The sequence below is a fragment of the Stylophora pistillata genome, chromosome 14 (assembly GCF_964205215.1).
Source record: "Stylophora pistillata chromosome 14, jaStyPist1.2, whole genome shotgun sequence".
Taxonomy (NCBI): domain Eukaryota; kingdom Metazoa; phylum Cnidaria; class Anthozoa; order Scleractinia; family Pocilloporidae; genus Stylophora; species Stylophora pistillata.
In genome coordinates, this window is record NC_142532.1 from 16145982 (window position 1) to 16165888 (window position 19907).

Genomic DNA, 19907 nt, shown 5'->3' on the forward strand with positions numbered 1-19907 from the left:
ATAGTTATTTAAACAAATGGCTTTTAAGGGTAAATTTTAATATAGTGCATTTTGTTTTGTTATGCCATTATTTTTGGTGTCATGTGTTTTTTTTATTATCTAAATCTTACATGTCTCGTGATTGGTGGTTTATGATAATAACTGTCAGGAGTTTATTCACGTGAGACGCAGCCTTTTATTGCCCCTGTTGGTAATGTAATTCCTAGATTTTACACCTCAACATCTCCTGTTTGCAAGGACGGCTGCTCTTAAGATTACATTTAGGATGGCGGATTCAAAACAAGTGTTTGCTATTTGTATGTTACTGGCTACAATCAGCTGTGTTTTGTGCGCGCGTGAATGCATCCCTGTGCACGGATACGAGAGCTGCGCGTGCTATTTTCCAGCAGTTAATGACACAAGGAGATATGTCAACCTTCTTCCACTTAAGATAAATTCTTCTTCGCCAAGGTATGTCTTGTGCTCGTTGTGTAAAGGTTTATCTTAGCTGACGGAAACTCTTAAGAACACTTGTTTTCGTAAACTTTCGAAAAACTTCGTAACTTGTGGCATTTGCGCTTAGCTATCACTGGGGGCTCAGTTTCGAATTATCCTGTTAAAGTCTGGATTTTTCAGGCTTCTTTTCTCGTTTTTTTTTTTTTTTCGGTCGTAGCTCTCCTTGGAGAATCAATACTTGACTTGAAACACTTTAAAGTGAACTGAAGGCTAGATTTCCGCACAGCCCTCACTTAATTATGCACACAGTTCTTGGATCAGTAGCGAAAACAAATCAATAGCGAAAACAATAGATTGCCTTAACTTCGAGCCACGGCTCTCCGAAAGAGTTCCATATAACCCCAACATTAATTATGCATTCATTTGATAAAGACTAAATATAAAGGTTTCTTTGCAACAGTCTGTGCATAGTTAATGTATGGGGTTTTATGGAACGCTTGCCCGGCTCTGTTTCGTGATAGTATGATAGTATAGAGTTCTATGGAAATCTTTCCGATTGAATTGACTCGTTTCTAGATCATTTGATCTATTCCTCTAACATCGATCGTATCTTTGCGGAGAACGGTTAGCTTGCTCTAGATCATGTCAACTTACTAACATAGTCTTAATCAATTATTTAACGGTATTTATTTGGTTTTTTAATCATAATGCGTTTATGACCAAGTGTGAAGTTTATATTAGTAATAGGCATCTGTAAAGAACAGGCTAAAGTTAGTAATGTATGTACTGCGTCGTCAAAATATTTACAGTAAAACCTTTGATCTTAAAAACAAGAAATACCAATTGCAAGAAGTCATTTAGTGAAAGTAAAAGGTAAGTCTATCATTTACGGCCCATTTACCATCTGCGAATCAACCATTTCCATATACATGTTAGAATTCTAAGAAATTGAAAATGGCCAACTCGATCAATGGAAAGGTCCTGTGGTCAGGTGATTATGATGCACAATGGATATGTATTTTTTAATGCTTTGTAGATTTACCAGTAAGACAGAAAACGATTGGTACATATCTTATAGTCCATGTGGTGAATTCAGTGCGTTTGTTGGGGAAAACAGCACAGGCACCACCTCTTGTTCAAAGACTTCAGTAAGTACCTATTGGCTTCTGAGATCCAAGGATTACATAAAATACTTAGATAACTCTGAATGCATGGTTGTTTGTTTGGTAGAGGGTTGCTATTTATGGCAAGAAAAAATGGCAGCAATGATGCACCAATGCAATACTCGAAAGGTTTTTGACAGATCAGAGGGCGATAAACACTTTTATTACACCTCTTAGTACAGTTGCACTGTGATTGGTTAATTTTGCAGGCTGTATTTCATTGTACCACCCTCTAAATTCAAAAATTATTTTGTCTGTATTTGAACTCCAAGATATAATCTTACTAAAATATCTTAGCTACCTGCAATCTCGTTTTCGTGTTACAGAACCTCTTTATTTCCCAATCAGATTTATTGCCCATGCACATTGCGCTTATTTAGTAAGAGCTTTGAATGCTTGTTTGTACATATAGACACTTATTGATCTCTATTTGTGTACTAGGTTGCCAGATGGACCAACTTATCTGCTCACCAGTGTGATAGTTTAGGTGATGAGGCCAGTGGAAAATTTGAAATGGATGTTCACAATGAATTCATCAAGTCAAATCTAACTCTTAAATTCAGGTGAGTGCTTTTAACCTGGTAATTTACAGTCAACCCTGTATTTACTGGTGATCACCCTTGGGGGAATCCATCATCATAATTTTTCGTGGTTATGATATAATGATTGTCATTCTCATGATCATTATAAGATATTCGTGTTATTTTCATTACCATCACTAGACTAAGTATATCAATATTGTTATTGATGTTATGATAATCTGTATCACCACGACAATTATCATTGATTTTTGAACCAAGTCAACACTTGCTTCAATTAGTATTGAATTCTCCTCTTTGTTTGTGTTAAAAGGGATGAGAGAAGTGGACATAGGGCTGTGATATCATTGATTTGCAATTACTCTTTACCACAAAATGAGACTTTCTTTGAATATGTTAACACCAGTAATATCCAAGTGGATACTTACGTAAGTACACAGGTATTGATATGTTTCAGGAGACAGCATTATCTCAATTAACCCAATTGCTTTTAAAAGTGAGACTTATTTCAGCTGATTAAAGCTGCATTTTACACACCTTATTAAGATCACCATTTAAATAGAACATATTTTTTGGTTACTAAATAAATTAAATAGATTGCATGTTGCACTGGGCCTGTTTAAAATCAAACATGTGTGATACAGTTGGCCGGGCCTTAAGTGTGCCACTTTTTTGTTCTTATCTCATTTTTAAGAAGTCTGTGATTTATTACTGAAAAGGCATACTTCAACATTTCATCTCTTTGTTTAAGACAGTACAGTAATATTTTATATAATGTCATCAGAAACCATATTATTTGTGATTAGCATGAGACATGGATATCCAGGAACAAGGGAAAAAACATAAAACCATGAACTTGATAATCAGATAATTATGTGGGGTGTTGTTTCAAAATGCAGGGAGGCCATGCATGCACTGTGATTGGCTGAAAATTGCAAAATACGAAACAAAAAAAAAACAAACAAACAAGACAATTATTGTATTTACCCGAATAAGCACCGCAGCGCTTATTTGATTTTTTGCGCCATAAGTGCGGCGCTCATTCGAGGGTGGCGCTTATTCGAGGGCGGTGCTTATTTAAAAATTGTACCAGACAAATTTACTTTTTCTATATTTTTATTCAATGGTACACTTTCTGTCTGTGAATTTCCTATGGACTAACGCTAAACTGATAGTAAATCTAGAATTACGAGAGAAATTCATGCGGTGAAAATCCCCGAGCATTTCATGATAGCCCGAGCAGAGAAATACAGTCACTTTGAACTAAAGAACATCACATTCAAAGAATATAAATTCCCAATGCTGTGTTAAAATTGTTTTATAGCGTTTTTCCTGGTTATACAGAATTCCTTGAATAAGCACTGCTTCGGGAGTGCTGCACTTATTCGAGGGTGGCGCTTATTAACTTTTTTTGTCCCAGATGCAGCGCTTATTTGAGGGTGGCATTTAATCGAGGGCGGCGCTTATTCAAGTAAATACGGTAATGTACCTTGGTTTTTGTGAAAGGTTGTTAAAGGAAAAGTGAATTGAGAGCAGATGTAGTTGTTCAATTGACGGCTTGAGAATTTCAGCCTGGGGATCATTTGACAAGACCAAGTCTTCAATGAACTACTTTAAAAAAATTAAATATAAGTCGTTCAATCGACAGTGTGCAAGGCAAATTAATTTACTCTCACAATTTTTTTACCATGAATATGTTCAGAGATTGTTTTTGTTCATTATATCTTCAAACAGTATTTATCATTAACCAGTGAATGCTGTTGTCCTGGAAAATGTGGAATTCCACCAGGTTAGTGCTATTTCAAGATTTATTATTCCTATTAGTTGTGACAGGATTCTGGCAGAGTAGCACTGGGAACAGTTGCTTTATTCTCATTGCTTTGGAGGGAGTAAGGGGGGAGGGGGAGGTGATGAAAAAGCTCACAGTCTGCATGTCAAGCTCCCATCTTCTAGTATTGCGATAGCAGGTTTATTAAGGCTGTGCTCTAAAAAAAATTGAAGGGAGCCCAGTGCTCTGAAACTGTGAAATCCAGGGTGTTCAGCATATGCTTTTTATAAAAAAAACTAAGATTCCTGAGTCACCCAAGAGTAAAAGGAAGGCGCCAGGAGCTACTGGGTGCTGCTAGACCACAGCCCTGTTTTTGCTAATCTTTGCTAGGTAACCAAGGCATCCTGATAAACTTATATATCTGCTAGAAAGTGATTATTATATCGATATTATTGAGGATAAAGTGGTGATGATGAGGATGATGATGATGATGATGATGATGATGATGATGATGATAATGATGATGAGGATGATGATGATAATGATAATGATGATGATAAGGATGATGATGAGGATGAAGGTGATACTTATAATGATTCTATTGATGATGATGATGATAGGATGATGATGAGGATAAAGATGATGAATGATAGTTATAGTAATGTTTGTGGTGATAATAATAACGATGCTGATGAGTTATCGTTTGATTAATTGTCAATCAGGTAATGAGAATGATAATTCATTTTCTTCATAGAAATCCCTTACACTCTAGAGATACCCACAGGTATGCTATTTATGTATTTTGTTTTTTTTTTTTGTTTTTTTTTTTTTTAATTTTATCCATGTGGAGCCAATTTATGCGCCTCGTTGTCTTATATGATCCTCATTTTAACCCCGTGGCTTTGAGTTCACGACCCATTATTTATTTTTTTGATTAATATCGGTGAGAACATTGTTTTGTGTTTTTTTTTTTTAAGACAGAAATGTGTTGTAGATTTTTCATGTAATCGGCCCCTTTTTTTTTAGATAATTACACAGGATTTTGTTCGAGAGAGCTTCAGTTAAAATCGGACGCCACGGATGTTTGTGAGCCGCACATCGTGGCTTTGAGTTCGCGGCCAGGTTACTAAGTTGTTTTCAAAATGGTAGCTTCCTTAAGTGGAATTAATTGCGCACTTGGACTATGGAGAAAGTTTTGAAGGTTTATCCTTGGAATTTCTAAACTTTACGTAGAGTTCTTTGTTTTGACGGAGAAGAAAAAAAGGAATTGCGGTTTCTAGACCATAAATCTCCGTAAACATGACTTGCATCTCGCATTTTCCGCATACATTATCCAACAAGGGAATGTTGGACAAGATAAATTTGTCAGCAGGAGCTGTTCAACCTGACACCAGACTCAATTCTCTGAACTAACTTATAAGGAAATATCCAGCCATTAGAAGAGAGAATTATTGGATAGATCTGGTCAGTTTGATGGCTAACCGTGTTTTCTCAATCATCACAGGTTCGTCGTCCAAGTCTACGGGAGGCCTTGAAAAATGGCAAATAGCTGTGATAGTGGTCGGAGGTGTCCTTCTTTTACTCTTGATCGTATCTTTGGTGTTTTTTTGCGGCAAAAAGAGACGAGCATACCAGACGATTTAAAGAAAATGGGGTGTCCTTCTGACAGTATCAAACTACAGAACTTGCTAAAGAAAAGAAAAAAAAAACAATCATAGAAATTTAGGCGCATGGATTGCTCGGCGCCGAATCGAAGGGTGTATTTGAACACCCAGATGACTCGAAATCGCAGGGAATTGATAGGATTCTCCTCTTTAGAGCTGTGATGATCCTGGTGCGTCAGTCTCTTCGGGGTGGGAGGGGGGGGACGGGGGTGCATTCAGGGCCCTATCAGAAACCGGAAGACCGCACGTTATTTATACAGACCAAGAGTTCGATGTCAATTGAGAGAACAGTGGAAAGTAACACTTAATAATAGAAAAACTAAACAAAATATTTTTATGGAAATAATCGAAGGGCCAAAGCCAAGGACCGGCACAGCTACAGTACAAGGAGTGAAAAGGGGAGGAAAAGTTCCATTAACCTATTTATTTATTTTTTTTTTTTTTTCAATGTTTATATCAATAGAGAGTGGTTTGCAAGTATTACATAATTCCCTCCCGTGGATTTTATAATTTTGCAGCGACATACCTGCAATGTGTAATGCTATTACAAATCTGAACTTGTTTACTGAGAAAAGAAAGGTCGAGAGTTCTTCAAGAGTGTAGAATATGGGCTCTAGTACCTTAAACAATTTGTTGGAGTCGCCTAACGTAAATGATTAAAGAATGATTTGTTAACTGTTTCTTGCACGATTATTTGTTGGATTTTCTGAAACCATTGCCACTTAGACTTCAAAACAAAACATGTTTACTAATCTCCAACGAAGAGGATATCTCGTTTTTCTTTGTTAAAGAAAAATGGCTTAAGTGAATAAGTCGCCCTGAGAAGTAGATGTTTTATTCTCTTACACTTTTGCCACAACTCTGCGCGCTGTGTAGGTTGTTATGTATTATTTTGAAATTTATCCCTCAATTTGACAGCGTGCATGCCGAATTTACTTTCGGTTAAAGCGCTCCAACGGACTAGAGCCCCTTCATAATGAAACAGACGAGTACAAAAAGAGCCCGGTCTTCTTTACCAACCTTTTAAATCCCCGAAGTGAGTGACATATAAATTTTCCATATGATAACAATACATTACCTGGCCAAAGGGTAATGAGAATGCATAAACTTATCAGGTGAGAGTTGTCGTGTTTTTTTCTTTTATTTAACTCTTTAAAAAAACGATTGTTGCTCAAATGACTGCTGGACTTAGGCAACTAAAAGAGCATCTATGTACATTAATAACCTATCGAAAACGAATCATGCTTTTTACTTTATTTGCTTCGTTGTTACTCATAATCATGTACTTGTTTGAATCAATTCCACTTTTCTAAATTAACAATATTGTAATCTTGTAATTTTTATTTCCAACCTCCTTGATATATTTTAATATTGTCTGCAACCACCAGACTCGATTAGCTTTGCTACATTCTGGTGGGTATTTCTTTCATTTTTTTTTTTTTTTTTTTTAAATGAATCTATGATAAGTTTGGTAAAATATCGTACATAGTAAGGAAAGATGGTGAAAGAAATAATAAAGTACTACTAATGCTCGTAACTGATTTACAATAAATTGTTAAGGAGCTATATAGGGGATAATTTGTATGACAAACATTTAAAGGTCCGTTCCGTTGGAAGCCTGGGCCGAGTTGTTCAAAGCTGGGTTAAGATAACACAGGGACTGTGAAATCTGGTTTCAGATTTGAAAGGCCTTGAAAGAAAATTCCGTACCATTTCTTTTGTCTACCGAATTTGATGATTGGATGCCCTACAGAGGATAGAGGAAACTGTCCGAAAAAGGCTTTTGAACAAGGTAATAAAGAAACCCAGATCAAAATTTAACCCTTGGGTTAGCGCTAATCCGACTTCGATCTAGAACAACCGGGCCCTGGGCAGCTAATGCAAAGTCGTGTGTTACGGCTGGTGTCAGTACCCGCAACGGAGAATTTGTCTCACAGTCTACTCGCAAATCAAAAGTAGCCGGCTGCGCAGGTGATTATAAACAAGTTTGAATGTGCAACTAGATTTTAGTTTTCAGTGCTGCTCTAAAGATAAAAAATAAAAAGGCTTCATTTGCGGGGGAGGTACCGGTAGGTCGGTTTGCGTTGATCTTAATTTTACATTGTCCTTGGGCCCAGTTCAAAAGCCGTACTTCAGCCGAGTCGAGATTGTCTCACCAGTGTCATCTTTTCTCATGGCGTCATTCGCTGCCAACGATACCAGCCCCGATTCACTTTCCTTAAGATTTATACTAAATTACCGAGTATCTCCTCCGTGGTCTCAGCACCTGTAGATAATCTTATAGTAATAAGCACATTCGCGGTTTTTGCAGTCTGTCACAGTATTAAAATAAACTCTTTTTTAACATAAAGTCCTCTTTACATGGTGTTCGAAGTGGTTTGATCGCCGATGGCTTATCTTCAATCGTTGCCTGCGCCTCACTCTCTCGATATAAGTCACTCCAATGTCGCTGAGAAATGGAACGAGTGGAAGGAAATGTGGCTACACTGCAGCGTTGCGACTTAAGTCATCAAAGCTGGTACCGAGAACTCCATCCGGTTGTCAGTTCCATTTGAACAGAATGAAAATTTTGCACGGTTCCGCGTAAACAGAGCGTCCCCTCAAATTTTCGGCCGGTCGAAAATCCGTCCGGTTCTGAATGCTAAGGACAAGCCGGTACCGATACCAAATACTCGATACCGGCGGTACCTGTTCTGAAAACATCGACAATGCCGAAATGTATCGGTGCTTTCGATTCTACACCGTGACATTTCAGTGCTTTGTCTCACGCCAGGGGCCAACTGCTAACAATGAGCCCAAAAGACTCTGGGCGCGAAATTGTGTAACGAGCACCGCCATCTGCCAGTCCACGTAGTGACGTGTGAGCGCTGCAAGAGTGAACTCACTGACGACCATGAGTTTCAACTTGATTACGTCCTTAATCTGGTTTTAAATTTCTGACTGTCTTGTTGATGCTTCTAGAGAGAGATAAACACCGCATAACTTTAACAGTGCAAGATAACCCTATATTTGGTCAATCAAATTACGTGCCTTTACCTCAATGACGTCACAATATCGGTTTCGATATCGGCTACCCGGAACTCCTGAGTTGTGGAAAACTGCGACTGATCTCTGGCTTCTTCCGCGCTATTCATGACATTAGATATAGTAGATTAAATAAGAACGCAGTCGGTAAAGAAGAGAGAGTGTTCGTGGTGGAAAAATAAGGATAGTCAAGGTGAGTATGCTTTGAGAATTTCAGCTTTCCATGGGTGATTTGTTTCGATCACATTTGAAATGAATTGATTTTAACTTCATTCGGTTAAAGCGCCGAATTTATCACCCTATTCGCACCAGCAGAACATGTTTAGTTCAATCAGATTTTAACTGAATGAAAACTAGATAACAGATAACTGTAAAATTGAATTCGAATCTTATATATAAGATCGAAGAAATCTTTAACTTGTATTTCTAATGTGCTACATTCGAGGTCAACAAACATCAGTTTATCAGCTTATCTGAGGAAAAAAATTTCAACAATATTAAACAAAACAGCTTTAAACATATTCCGTAAGCTTTGGTTTGGATGGGGCATATGTCTGAGGTAACTAATTAATACAAGGATATTGAAATCAACTACATCTTCAGCTGTATTTTTCTTTCTGGGTGTGTACTGCAGCTTTTTAATTAGCATATTTGATTATTAATCCTGAAGCAGTCGTTAGCGGGAGGCTAGTCTTCACATATTATTAACAGCAACTGTCCTCGACTTTCCATTTCGAATACCAGCAATTTACGAAATCGCATCGTATATAGGCCGAGTGTTGCAGAAAACCGTATAACCTATCAGAGCACTCAGCTAAAATGCGATGCCAAATTCTTGCGTCTGCCACAGACGGCATATTCAGCCCAATACCTAGCCATGAATATTACATTTGCTTTAAGACAAAAGCTACGGTTTGAAGAAAAATTTATATAATTCTCTGAAGGTTTTTTCTAAGTTTTGTTTTCCTTTAAGGGGCGCCAGAATACTTTAATTTCTTAATGTTGCAAAGGCAAAACTCTGCCGGATTAGCATGAGGCAATGTTTAAGACTGACGATAGCCTACGTGTAGATTGTTTTATATATGTATAAATTGGTGTTAATAGTATTTGATGTGCAAACGTATCAATTATACCACATCAAGCGATCGATGTTCTATCTACGCTACTCAAAATATGGGGAAGAGTAAAATTATTACTGTATCGAAATGAGCATGAGCCAAGCACATCCGTTAGTTCAATTTAAAGTTCGTGTTGCATCTTGCTAATAGAGAGGACTGTGTTTGTTCTTGGTGATGGGGTAAAGTGGTGATATAATGTTAATGTTGTGTTTTGTTTTGTTTTGTTTTTTCCTCACTGTTTGTTTGTTTGTTTGTTTGTCTCTGGCGATGGACAATCCAAAATACCTAGTGAGTACATACTGGTAATTATCGGTAAATTATTATCGAGAGAATCCGAACTTTGGCTATCTTTGTGTGCTGATTGGCTGTTACTTACTTTCGGCTTGACTGCAATAGTTACTACGTGCATGCGCAGTAGTCACAAAAGGGAGTGGTTCCAAAACCGACCAAACTAGTTATCTAAGTTTCGATGCAAGATTATTTCAAGCAATATTATTGACTGTCACTGATATTTAAGGACTGACCATTATTTATCGCTAGGGGAGAGGAGGGAAGGGGAGGGTTTTGAGGATTTTTATTGTGTCACAATAATTTTTTTTCTGAACTCTCCCCATATACTTACGATCCCTCCTCCCCCATAAATAAATATAATGACAGATCTCTAATATGTACTTGTTTTCTTGATCAAAATCATGATCGTTTTTCACAATTATTTTCTCGTCATAGAATTATCTGAAATAAATGGACGCCTTTACGCAAGAGAGACTCGAGAAAATTCTTAAATGCGAAGCTTGCTTCAAACCATTCCAGGAGCCAAAAGCGTTGCGTTGTCAGCACACCTATTGTAAAAAGTGTCTGCAGCGAATCGCCAATACGCATCACGGTTGGTGTGAGTAGATCACATGTCCTGCGTGCGGTGTAGAAACAAAGGTGAGATATGTAATCGTATGGGGATAGAAGGGAAGGGGAGCTGGAGGATTTTGGTTGTGCCACAATGAAATTTACCTCATCCACCCTTAAACCTTTTTAGAATTTTAATAGCCCCTTCCTTTATTAGCCCTAAAAACCCCTAAAAATCCTACGATCCCCCCCCCCAACCCTGTTATTGGATCATGAAGGATAAGTTAAAATGCATTTGTGATCCTTCTAAATTCAGAAAAAAAAATTATTGTCCAGCCTCACTGCCAAGTTGCAGGCTGGGGAATCCCACTGAAATAAGATTTCCAATGCGCTGATATTAAAATAGTATTATCGGGAAAGCGACAAAATTTAGTGTAAACAAAGCTTAGTGGGGGGCGGGGGAGGGGGGGAACTTTCAACAAAATTATTATTATTATCTTGTTTTCTCTCAAATACATCCGCGGTCCTGAATCTTAATTCCTCGAATCTGATTGGCTAATTCCGCGCACTCCAGCGGTCCGGATTTTCCCATCCGTAGTCCCGGACTCCGGATATGGGCCGCCCCGATTTTCCGAAAGGTACTATTCCAGAGACTGAAGGAATTGAATGAGTAAAACCCTTATCAAATCCCCTTGTTTAAGAAAAATTTCTTATTTAACTTCATATTTCGGTGGAAGAAAGACAAAATTTATTTACATACGCTATTGCAGCAAACAAACTTGCACAACTTAAAAAAGAAAACAAAAAACATTGAAATTTACTCATAGCGACTTTCCTTGCGATAGGAAAGTCAAGAGCGGTCTTTCTTCGTAGAATTCTTGGGTTTCACCCACGTGACCAATAGCTTAGCAACGGTTACTATCCGCCATCTTGGTGTCCCTCGAGCGTAAACAAACCGTATCTAACGAAGAGTAAATGTGAGAGAGAAGGGATGGTTTTATGCATTGTTGTTGGCTGTTCGAGCAAAAGTGGAAAGCATGAAGACTAAGGATTTTTTCGTATAATAATTTAATAATTTTATTATTTTTATAGCGCAAAAATTCATTAAATATATGATCTAATGCGCTATACCTAAGATCATTACAAATCAAGGGGAAGAACAGGAGGAACTAGAAGTTGTTGTATGGTTCGAGGCTTGCGGCTGTTGTAGATCCTCGATTTTTTGGTCGAGCTTTTCTTTGAGCTTCTTAGCCGATGAGAAATCGATGTCTTTAGCCCTCGCATACGGCACTTCATTGACATATGTCGGCAAAATCCATGAGCATTTTACCTGAGTGCAAGCGAGCTTGGGGTGTCACGAAAACTCACACCCGAAAACTCAGACCTCAGACCTCAGACCCCGAAAACTTAGACCCCTCGAGAATTCAAGAGATAAACTCGAATCATGATCACTCCTGGTAATGCCGCGTGTATTTTGACCTTTTGGGTCTTGATCCAACTAAAGCAGCAAGAACAAGGCCGCAAGTTGCACGTTTCGCAAAATTGTCCGATCGTTGAGTATTAAAACATTTTAGAGTGACACAAGACTTCATTTAGCTTAGATTTCCTCCATTTTTCCCGTTACTTTTGAGCTTTTCATTCACAGTTAACTCGATCAAATGCGCTAGCTCCAACACCAAAGTATTAAAATGTGGCGTGATTTTGACGAGCCGAAAGGGACGTTTGTTTCCTTTTTTGTACTTCGTCGCACAGATCCCTGTTGTCGCCCTGTTAAAATTCTTAAATATTTTGCGATAATAATGGATACAAACAGAGACTCGGCCCACTAGTCCCAAAACGAAGACAATTTTGCGACCCTTGGGCAAGAGTTCTTATTTGAGGCAGAAAGAGAAAAACAACGGGAAAGAAGACTCGGCATTAGCGCCGTCACGATTCCCTTCACTGAAGAATCAATCGATATTTTTGTCCGTCTTTCGCGTCGGATTTGTTGCATTATTCCACCAGTTATGTTATAAGACAATTGGTTCATGCTTTATGCTATGCACTATCGAATTATGGAGCACTGCGGAAGCTTAGAGAACACTTCGAGGGGTCTGAGTTTTCGGGGTCTAAGTTTTCATGACACCCAGCACGCTTGCCATGAATTCGAGTAGTTGCCACTAACATAAAATAAAACACTCGCAATATGTGAGCATGACTCAGCCAGTCCAGCTTTGCATCCCAAGCAATGGGCTGACAAAATAGTCCCATCGTTTTCGGAAATGACCCAAATGTTCACTAAAGGATCATTCATATGCTGTGAATGCCAAACTCGTGCTCTCACGACATACTTGCCGGCGATTACTTTGCCTACAACTGAGGTTACAAATCCCGACACCATTTGATTAAACGCCTCTAGACTCTTGAACGCCTTGAACTGCTTCTTGGTGTAGAAGCTGGTCTCAAGAACGAGGTAACTCAGCAAGTCCGACACTTCCACAGGAGGCAAGCATTTTGGATTGAACTTCTCGGCTGGTATGCTTGCAGGATCAACCCCGATGACCGAGATCTTTTGCAAACATCTTTCCTTCCAACTCTCTAAGCTTTCGGCATACTCAGAGAGCACTGGGATACCTTAAGATGAATGCCAGATACTTTTATCGCTTTTTTCTTTCTGGATATTCATGTAGTTGGCGAAATAATACGGCGATAAGAGAGAGGGCTTCACCATAGAAATCGACTAATTATTCATAAATTTGACACCCGCGGGACACCAACATGGCGGACACTAACTTCAGCAAAGCTTGTGACGTCACCTGAAACCCAAGAATAATCGACGATGGTAGTATTTATACAAAAAATATCGTCTTGATGGTCATTTCGCCAAACCAGCACTGTTGTTTATTCAAAAGTTTAATGCGCTTTCTTTTCCTACGCGCTTTTTTTCCCACGCGCTCTCTAATTGACAGGTGTCAGATCGTGACAAATACATGTATTTTTCAAGAAACTGTTTCAAATTTTGCTCGATAGCCTTTTAAACCACATTTTTTTTTGATACGCAAATAAAATAATATTTCGGTTAAGCTTCTTTCATACTACCTCTGGTTTCTATATTATCTACTCGCTAAGACATTGATCTGTTTATCAGGATCTTGCTGTAATTAAAGCTCAAAATTGTTTGAGTTATTTTTGTTCTAAACGCTCGGGACTTTCTAACTATCAATTAGTCTTTAGAGTTTTATCATAAAAACCGTTGCATCAGCTGCCCTTAATTGTCCCGTAAACTGATGAAATAAGGTGCGTGATGAGTACTTGTACAGGCATATCTGGTCCGTCGTATCTCTTTAGCCAACACGTACGGTTACCTGTCTTTTTCATTAGAGTTCTCAAATGGATATTGCTTAGGGACATCCAAAGAAAAAACATCGTTCGACAATTTAATTTCTATTTCTGTAAGGAACGCACCGGTAACACTTCTCAATGGTTACCCGAACCATACATTTTATTCTTGACCAGTGGTTTCTGTACCAAAATTAAATTACACTAGATCTAACTACCGACAATTAATGACAACAAACGAAATAAACCCGGCCAAATGAAAGCTTAAAACATACCCGACGGTTTGGATGGAAAGAGGCACGAGACGAAGCATTACGAACATACTACGACAACTACGTAACACAAATGAAACTTTTTACGCGAAAGCTAAAATATTACTGACGCGAGGGGACTGAGCCCTACTATATGGGTGGACCGCTAGCCCTCAAAATTGTTTTAAAAATTTCTGAAGAATCACCTTAATAAGTGTAGCGTTCTGGAGTTCGCCTATACAGTTCGCTCACAGTTCGCTTATCGTTCGCCTATCAAAAATATCTCGCTTATCGTTCGCCTATCAAAAATATCTCGCTTATCGTTCGTTATCAAAAATATCTCGCTTATCGTTCGTTATCAAAAATATCTCACCCCCCCTTCTCACTTACAGCGCATAATAAATACTACGTCTCCTGGGGCCCTGGGCGTGGACTTGGAGGCCTGGACACTATACCTCCCCCTTTTCTTTAGTGAAGCTTGAAGTCTCTGTAAATCGTTTCCCACGTGGATGTTCTGGCTCGTACTGATCTCCGGGGTTCCGATGGCGCGATTGTCGGTCCCCTGTGCGTCTCTTGCATGACTATATTTCCTTCTCCAGGAACCTCCCCTACTTCATTATGGCGGTTCGTTGGTCGCCTGTTCATCGGTTGATGTTCCTTGTCCCAATCCAAATCGTCGTGCTCCTCCTTTCCAGCGTACTTGAGTACCCTACAGTGGGAAGAATTGCGGGATTTGACTTCCTTTCCCCTCTTCACAGCGATCATGCTCCCTTTTCTTCCAACGACTGCATGTGGTCGTGGATCATACGCCGGGGTCAACGTGTTACCCCTATTCTGTTTCAAAAGGACACGGTCACCAATTTTGATCGAACTTTGTACTGCGTGCCTGCGCTCATCAGCATAAGCTTTCATTTGCTTCTTCTTTCTCTCGTCTCTTTTACGGATTAGTTCCTGGCATTGTTCTTACTGGGAACGACCCTTTCTGGCAGTTTCCTTTTTATCTCTCTCCCGAACATAAGCTTGTCGGGACTTTCCCTCGTCACAGGATGGGGTGTGGCACAATAGTTGCCAACCTTCCTTTGGATCTCTGGTTTAAATGCTTTCCCCTCAATCTTGACAACCCTCGCGCTCTTTTTGACCGTCTGGATGAATCGTTCGACGTCACCATTTGCCTCCGCCCAACCGGGTGTGACTTTCCTGTGCATGAGCCCTTGTTCCTGGGCATATTTTGCAAATTTGGACCCATTAAATGGGGGGCCGTTATCTGTCTTCACCTCTTCTGGAATTCCATTAGTAGTGAAAACACGTGTGAGCTGGGGAATTACAACCTCGGTCAATCTTCCTCTTCCGTATACCTGTGTTTAGACTTTTTAGTTCCTCGTCGTTTTCCGTTGCCTTTACCAGGTCCTCTTTGCTGATAGCCCGAGGAATGTCACTTGCGACCACGAAATTCACGTACTGCTTGACATCCTTGGTAGTGCCTAGTTCCCTTCTAGTGCAGGTTTCACGAGGGTGCCTAGATGTATACTCGGAGATATTCGTCTTTCCGGGCCTATATTCGACCTTGAACTCATAATCGAGCATTCGCACCATCATTCTTTGCAGCGGTATTGACGTCTGATGCCTGTTCAGGATGACTTCGAGCGGTTTGTGATCGGTGACTATTTTGAACGGTAAGCCATATATGAATACATGAAATTTCCTGCACGCGAAATCTGCCGCAAGCATCTCTAGCTCGATTTGGGAGTAGTTCCGTGCCGCATCTGAGAGGGCCCTGCTTGCGTATTGCACCAACCTCCAGCCTTTGTCACTCGACTCACGTTGGACCAAGGTTGCTGAGATTCCTAACGGACAGCCATCCACATGAACTTCATGCTCTGCGGCGAGGTCAAAATAGACCAAGACTGTGTCTGAGCTAAGGCCTTCTTTCAAACTCTCGAACGCTTCCTGATGACCTCTCGTCCAGGCAAAAACGTTGGCTTTGAGTAAACCTCTCAGAAGGTCGGTTTCAGGAGCATACTTTTCCATAAATCTCGCGTTGTATTGCACTGTACATAGTAATGAGCTCAGTTCCTTCGCGTTGCGAGGAGGCTCGGCCGCCTTGATAGCCTCAACCTTTCGCGGGTCAGGGGATGCTCCATCTTTAGAAAACTTCATCCCTTAATACACACAACTTTACTTATTGAATTCACACTTTCCCTTTTTAAACGTGATCTTCTTTTCTCTAGCCTTCTTGAATAATTTATCTAGACTCCGATCATGTTCCTGTTGGGTTTTTCCGTACACAATAATGTCGTCACTGATGTTGAGGCATCCAGGTATGTCTCGGGTGATCTCCCTGCTCACGGTGTCTTGAAAGATTTCACCTGCGGATCTCGTGCCAAAATTTAGCCTTTTGTATCTGTACAACCCGATGTGCGTTGAGAATGTGCTGATGTCCCGACTGTTCTCTTGCAGTTCTAGTTGATGATAGCCATGATTCATATCCAAGTCGGGGAAAAAATTTGCTCCATTGAGCTCATGTGTGATATCCTCGAGAGTAGGCATAATAGTATGGGTCCGCGGAATGGCTTTATTGGCCTCTCTCATATCCACGTTCAGTCGAATTTCATTCGCCGTTCTCTTGGGTGTAATCACGACTGGGGATACCCAACTAGTAGGCTCTTCGACCTTCTCGATTACATCATCCCTTATAAGTATCTCCAGCTCCGCCTCCAGTTTTGGCATTACGCTGAACAGGATCCTCCTGTGAGGTTGAGCAACTGGTGTTACTGTACGGTCAACGTTTAGATCTACCTGCACTCCTTCCATTTTTCCGATCCCCAGGAACAAGTCTGCGTATTTCTCAAGTAATTTACTCGTGAAAATCTCAGAATCAATTCGTATTGCATTCGCAATCACCACCAGGCCAAGACTTTCGGCAGTCTGAAATCCTATGAAGGGTTCCGTGTTAGTGTTACCTTTAATGACGTGGAACGTTGCTGGGATGATTCTCGTGTTTCACTCTACGACTGCATCGAATCTGCTCATAACTGTTAATGGCCTGGACGGGTTTTCACTCGTTTGGTACGAGCGCAAAACACTTGTTGACTTCTCCAATTTGATCTTATTGGCAAGTAGCTGCTGAAAGGTGCATTCATCCATTACGTTAACCGACGCTCCTGTGTCGATCAGCACTTTGACTTTGCGGTTTTCGATTTTTATACTTCTTAATGGCCTGGGTTTAGGGTTGCTTTCGACAGCCCCAACTTCTTCGATCCCACAAAGGGATTCCGTGTCACTGCTATCTGATTGCACCTCCTGATGAACTGTCTTTACGATACTCTTATTTCCTTTCCTTTTACTCCTACAGCATTTGGCAAAATGATTCAGCTTCCCGCATGGGGTGCATTTCTTTCCCCATGCCGGGCATTTCTCCTTTCCTCCCGCGTGTGGAAATGCGCCTCCGCAAAAATAACACTCTTTGTTGATACCAGTCGGGCTCTTTTGCCTTCCTAATGAGACCCTCATCAAGTCTTCCTAGGTTTTGTAGCCACATAAACTTCATCGGTCGTTGCCTTTATTCTAAAGTTATTCTCAAGGGTTTTCGCTCCAATTTTCATGCATCTTCATTCACCAAACAATACCATCACCAAATTCAGTGCGCCCAAAATTCTTTTTCACGTAACATCATGAGAATTACCATTAGAGCTATGTGCCAAAAACGTAATCACCTCACCGAACAAATCCTACATTGCCGCTCTGAACTTTCCAAAATCTGTCCAGCAGTTTTATTACAATCTATCCGCGCCAAAATTCAGGAAACTAATTCGAAACTTTTCAATCATTTGAACCAAATTAAGGCCCAAAAACTTGACCAACTTATCGGTCCCCAAATCGCTAACCACTCATCACCAGAAAACCTCAAAACTGTAGTTACCATTCCAGAAAACCTCTCACTTTCCGATTCAGAAAAATCCGTCCTCAGTAAGGGCTTAAATTTCGTTCCCATTTCTAAAACCACGGACGAATTCTCAATTAAACAAGACGTAGAAAAATTCCTTCGCCGCGTTCAATTAAAAGCCTTTTTTCACAACAAAGAGGATGATTCTAACACCTCGAACAAAGACACTTTCGAAACACTTCAGACTCGAAAGTCTAAATGGACTCCCCCAGAGGGCCAATTCGCATCATTAGACTTTTTTATCAAAAAATGCCGCCACGATATCAACAAACTCAATTTCAAACGTATTACCAAATTTTCTAATCTCTCTTCTGAAGAGTGGTCGGCTCTAAAAAGTCTTATAAAACGCAAAGACATAGTTATCAAAGCGGCCGATAAGAGCGGCTCAGTCGTTGTTTGGCGCACCGACCTCTACCAAAAAGAAGCTTTGCGGCAACTTTCTGACACCTCTTTTTATCAAAAGATTGACAAAGACTTCACTGCCAGCAATCAAAACTCCGTCAAGAATACGATCAACCAACTCATAACAAAACAAGAATTGCCGGCCACAGCAAAAAATCTCATCATAACCACTCCTAGAACTTCTCGTATTTACTTTTTACCTAAAATTCACAAAGCTAACAACCCAGGTTGGCCCATTGTCTCGGCTTGCAGTTGCCCTACCGAACTTATCTCCAGCTATCTAGACAAAATTATGGCTCCCATCGTCAAAACTTTACCATCATATATTAAAGACAGCCAACACGCTTTTCAAATTTTTCGAGACTTTCATTTCCTTGGCCAAAACAAACTTCTTTTCACCATGGATATTACGTCTCTTTACACCGTCATTCCTAATTGCGAAGGCCTTCTGGCCCTTAAACATTTTTTTGATCAACGTACTGTTAAGGAACCTAAATCTGAAACACTACTACGCTTAGCTGAACTAGTGCGCACACTCAATTGTTTTTCATTCGGAAACAACTTCTTTAAACAAACCAATGGTGTAGCCATGGGCACCAAAATGGGACCTAGCTATGCCAATCTCTTTGTAGGTTTTGTCGAACATCAATTTTTCAGCCAATACAACGGGTCCAAACCTGAACTCTGCGGTCGCTACATCGACGACTGTATCGGCGCTACCTCCTCTACCAGAGAGGAGCTCACTCAATTCATAACCGCAGTCAATTCTTTTCACCCGGCTCTGAAATATACTTGGGAAATTTATGACAATTCTTTATCCTTTTTAGACGTCAAAGTTTCAAATGAAGGTAACGGTTTATGCACTAGTGTGTATTACAAACCTACAGACTTGCATAATTACTTGTTATATTCGTCTTCGCATCCATCTCACGTTAAGAATTCCATTCCTTTTTCTCAGTTTCTAAGACTTCGTCGTTTATGTAGTGATGACTCTGATTTCCACCACAAATCAGAGTCCATGTGCCAGTTCTTCGATAAACGTGGTTACCCTGTTTTCGTCGTTCAAGCGGGTTACCACAGCGCTCAACTTATTGATCGACATTCAGCACTACAAACGTCGCATAAGGAAGATTCCGACCGCATTCCATTCACTCTCACGTTTCACCCTCACAGCCACTCAGTTAAATCCATCATTCTTAAAAACTTTATTTTATTTCAAAACGATCCAGAGACAAGCACTATCTTTTCGCAGCCTCCGCTCATTTCATTCAAACGCGACAAAAACATAGGCAATTTTTTGGTCAGAAGTTCTTTCCAGACTAATGACCAACCTGGCACTTTCAAATGCGCTCGTGCACGATGCAAAACGTGTCCTTTCATTCACAACACTGATAAAATATCGGGACCTAAACGATCCATTAAGATTACCGATCACTTCACGT

The 19907-nt window shown here is 40.0% G+C and overlaps 1 protein-coding gene across 1 annotated transcript; it reads left to right on the top strand.

Moving 5' to 3' along the window:
* Nucleotides 1-42: 42 nt before the first annotated feature.
* Nucleotides 43-5655, top strand: LOC111345697 (uncharacterized). Its single transcript, XM_022952982.2, has 7 exons — nucleotides 43-450; nucleotides 1472-1583; nucleotides 2040-2161; nucleotides 2451-2565; nucleotides 3872-3926; nucleotides 4660-4689; nucleotides 5410-5655. Exons 1-7 carry the CDS (start codon nucleotides 266-268, stop codon nucleotides 5547-5549), a joined length of 759 nt encoding a protein of 252 aa, XP_022808717.1. The 5' UTR covers nucleotides 43-265; the 3' UTR covers nucleotides 5550-5655.
* Nucleotides 5656-19907: the final 14252 nt, after the last annotated feature.